Raw genomic sequence first — 4,212 nt, 5'->3', positions numbered from 1 at the left:
AAATGCTTATTCTACATCACGTGTAGGGCGCAACTCTGTCACAGCTACTAACTGTACAGGAACATCGATTCTTTTGTTTCACTCGTCTCCCACGAACACTTAAAATCAACAACCAATAATTTGTTTGAGTGACTATATATCACCCTATCAAACGCAAATCTCAGGTCTATTATAAGTTTCATTTTATTTAGTTCCATCCTTTGTGATGGCCATACGGTGTGTCTTATATGGCGATAAAATTCCTTGTCACCTGTTGCATAAAATATTATATTTTCAAAGTCTAATATTTGGCCATGACACAGTGGCAGCCTTGTCTTACGCCTCATGACTTTGTAAACAATGTCATATCCTCGACAAAGGCTTGTGCCACAGGAACTGTGGTCTTTTTCCATGGTTGACAGTGTTGATTTAAGGGATCACAGAAGCAGAGACATTCTCTTAGCTCTGTTGCTGAGGAGAGACAGCTTTAGCTAAATGAAATCGCTCTACGGCAGCCAGAGTGATTGATAAAATGTAGTGAAAAAGTTGTAAGAGTTGTATCAAATCTAGTCGCTACATACATACATACATACATACATACATACATACATACATACATACATACATACATACATACATACATACATACATACATACATACATACATACATACATACATACATGCATACATACATACATACATACATACATACATACATACATACATACATACATACATACATACATGCATGCATACATACATACATACATACATACATACATACATACATACATACATACATACATACATACATACATACATACATACATACATGCATACATACATACATACATACATACATACATACATACATACATACATACATACATGCATGCATACATACATACATACATACTTACATACATACATACATACATACATACATACATACATACATACATACATACATACATACATACATACATACATACATACATACATACATACATACATACATACATACATACACACATACATACACATACATATATACATACATGCATACATACATACATACATACATACATACATACATACATACATACATACATACATACATACATACATACATACATACATACATAAATACATACATACATACATACATACATACATACATACATACATACATACATACATACATACATACATACATACATACGTACATACATACATAAATACATACATACATACATACATGCATACATACATACATACATACATACATACATACATACATACAAACATACATACATACACACATACATACATACATACAGGCATACATACATACATACATACATACATACATGCATACATACATATGTACATATATGCATACATACATACATACATACATACATACATACATACATACATACATACATACATACAAACATACATATATACATACATACATGCATACATACATACATACATACATACATACATACATACATACATACATAAATACATACATACATGCATACATACATACATACATACATACATACATACATACATACATACATACATACATACATACATACATACATACATACATGCATATATACATACATACATCATACATACATACATACGTACTTGTTCAAAACAAAATTACCTCTCCTTCACCCATCCCGCACCCACCCAACATCTGTATGTTGTCCCTTTGGTCTTAGCTTATTGTGGATGAAGGGTTATAACTGGCTCCCTCCTATTACTCGAGACAAAAACAATGCAGCAGCATAAAGCAACTCCACAGCAAGGGGTGACTGCCGATCCTCCATCTTCATTCATTCCATAACAGACAAGAAGTACAGAACAGACAAGAAGAAATCCCTTCATGTAGTGTCAATTCAGAATCCATTCACAACCATTCTCCACTCCACTCTTTCCCTGACCCTTTCCTGTTCGATAGACCCTTGTATCCTAGAACCCCTTCACCTCATCCATCCCTCCCATCCTCGAACTTCTCCACAAGTTCACTCTATCCACCTATACCTCCCACACTTTTTGTTATTCTTTCTTCAATTATTCTTTCCATATACCCAGCATTCTTTGAGCAGTCCCATCAGCCTTCCGTCTCACCTCCACATTTTTCACTCTATCCACGTAACCGCCACCATAGTTTTACTTCATCTCAAAATAACAATTATTTCCTCCTTCCTGCCTCCCTCCAATTCCAAGATTTCTTTCATCTAAATAAATGTCTCTAGTGGCAGCCGGAACAAAGGCACTAATTGTAAAAAACATAGCAAATGGACAATGAAACAATCATTCCATTAATATGCCGGGCCCAGTATTTGCCCTTCAAAACAGCTGTCAAATGTCTGGTGGAAAAGAATATTCAACGACTCAAGAACTAGTCTATGATGGACAGTTCTCTCAACGTCAGTGAAATATAGCTTGTACAGTATCCCACCATGTTTCACTCAGAGACAGCCGAAACATGGAGATAAGACAGATTAAGTTTAAATTAAGATTTAGTGGTATCTGAGTATTTCATGCGAGGTTAAGTGGAAGAGCATCAGTGATATCAAGATCCTTATCATGATCAATATATCTTAAGGATAACATACTGAGTTGTTAATAACTGCTCAAGATTAATTTATGGGAAAATAAGAAGCACAACCATATACTTAGAAATGTTAGAGACAACATTTCTTTAAAAATTGGTCAGATTATCATCTAACTTATCCATTGATTTCTTGAGCCCCTTAATCTTAATGTTTATTTCAGAACGCTGTAGCAATAAAACTACAATTATCTATGGATTTTTGGTTATCCAATGTCAAGTCAAAGTAGAATGTAAGTAATACAATTTCTTACGAGAATCAGTGACCAAAGAACAACTAGGAAACAAGAGAGGAGCCTATGAACTCAAAAGAATTTTCTTTGTATTTTTTCATTCTCTTTTCAAACGCTTTTTAGTTCAGTCTCCACTTGCGAAGCTCATGTAAACTGGACATTGTGTCTCTAGAAGAACAAAAAACTCCCTTTCCACTTCTTAGTAAATTGAGGAACTCCAGCGTCCTCATTCTAAGAATCATTAGTTTGCGATTGAGGTCAGAGGTGATTTGGTTATTTTTTAATCTAATAGGAATCAGAGGTCCCTCTGAGCCGGAGAAAATCCCCATCTATCTCTCTCTCTCCCTCTCCCATACACGCTCACCTGCACACACATAAATACTGACCACTGAATCCTTTTTACTTAGTATCAGGGTACATCTTATGCTTATGCCTCTCAACACTTTGACTTCTCGCCCACAAGCATCTCGCATGACATTTTCTAGAAGTGTTTGTCATCAAACTTCTTGAACCTTTCCCCGTTTTGTGAACGGTGAAACTCTCATTTTGTGTGTCTGTTGTATGACTTCTTCTCTGTCAACTCTAGCCTTTTCCAGCCGCACTATTGTTTATACTTCCTTCCCTCTTTTATTTTTCATCCTACGTCTTACCTACGAAGCAAACTAATAGCCTCCTACTTCTCTTAAAATTTTAATATATGCCAACGTGGCCGACAACCTCTCATCATTCTTATGATCTCGTTAATAATATAATTCTGTTACCTCGTTTGTTTTGACATTTGACACCTTCCACCTCATCCTATTTGAACGACACATAAAAATTACATTAAACAACACAAATTAAAAAATGCACATATTATGGAGAATCCTGTAGGCCATCGAGACTGGAGAATTTATGTTATTTTTCTATCAAATGATACAATGCATACGAAGTGGAGGATTGAAGAAAACATTGAAAACATGTAAATAAATATATTCCTTGAATGGATTTGAAAAATATATGATAAGAAAATTAAGTATCTAACATATTATTTAACTTTAAAGGATCCTTACAAAAATGAAATTATGTAATAAATGAACAAAAAGTATATCTGAAAGTCAGCCATATTGTTAGAAGCACTTGCGGTGGACGATACCAGGGCCGGATTCGTCGTACTCCTCCTTTGTGATCCACATGGCTTGGAAGGTGGACAGGGAAGCCAAGATGGAGCCGCCGATCCATACAGAATACTTACGCTCAGGAGGAGCAATAATTTTGATTTTGATGGTCGAGGGAGCGAGGGAAGTGATTTCCTTCTGCATGCGATCAGCAATACCAGGGTACATGGTGGTACCACCAGACAGAACGTTGTTGGCGTACAG

At 35.4% G+C, this 4,212-nt stretch overlaps 1 protein-coding gene across 1 annotated transcript in view; it reads right to left on the bottom strand.

The window, feature by feature from the left end:
• Positions 1–3,807: 3,807 nt before the first annotated feature.
• Positions 3,808–4,212, bottom strand: part of LOC143038105 (actin-5, muscle-specific) — a 4,976-nt gene continuing 4,571 nt past the window's right edge. Inside the window, exon 2 of the mRNA XM_076207085.1 lies at positions 3,808–4,212. This exon is cut by the window's right edge and continues 907 nt beyond it. Within this exon, the coding sequence (XP_076063200.1) occupies positions 3,961–4,212 (252 nt within the window). The 3' untranslated portion in view covers positions 3,808–3,960.

The sequence above is a fragment of the Oratosquilla oratoria genome, chromosome 2 (assembly GCF_046742065.1).
Source record: "Oratosquilla oratoria isolate Oo_2021 chromosome 2, ASM4674206v1, whole genome shotgun sequence".
Lineage (NCBI taxonomy): Eukaryota > Metazoa > Arthropoda > Malacostraca > Stomatopoda > Squillidae > Oratosquilla > Oratosquilla oratoria.
This window is presented reverse-complemented; position numbering and strand designations above follow the sequence as displayed.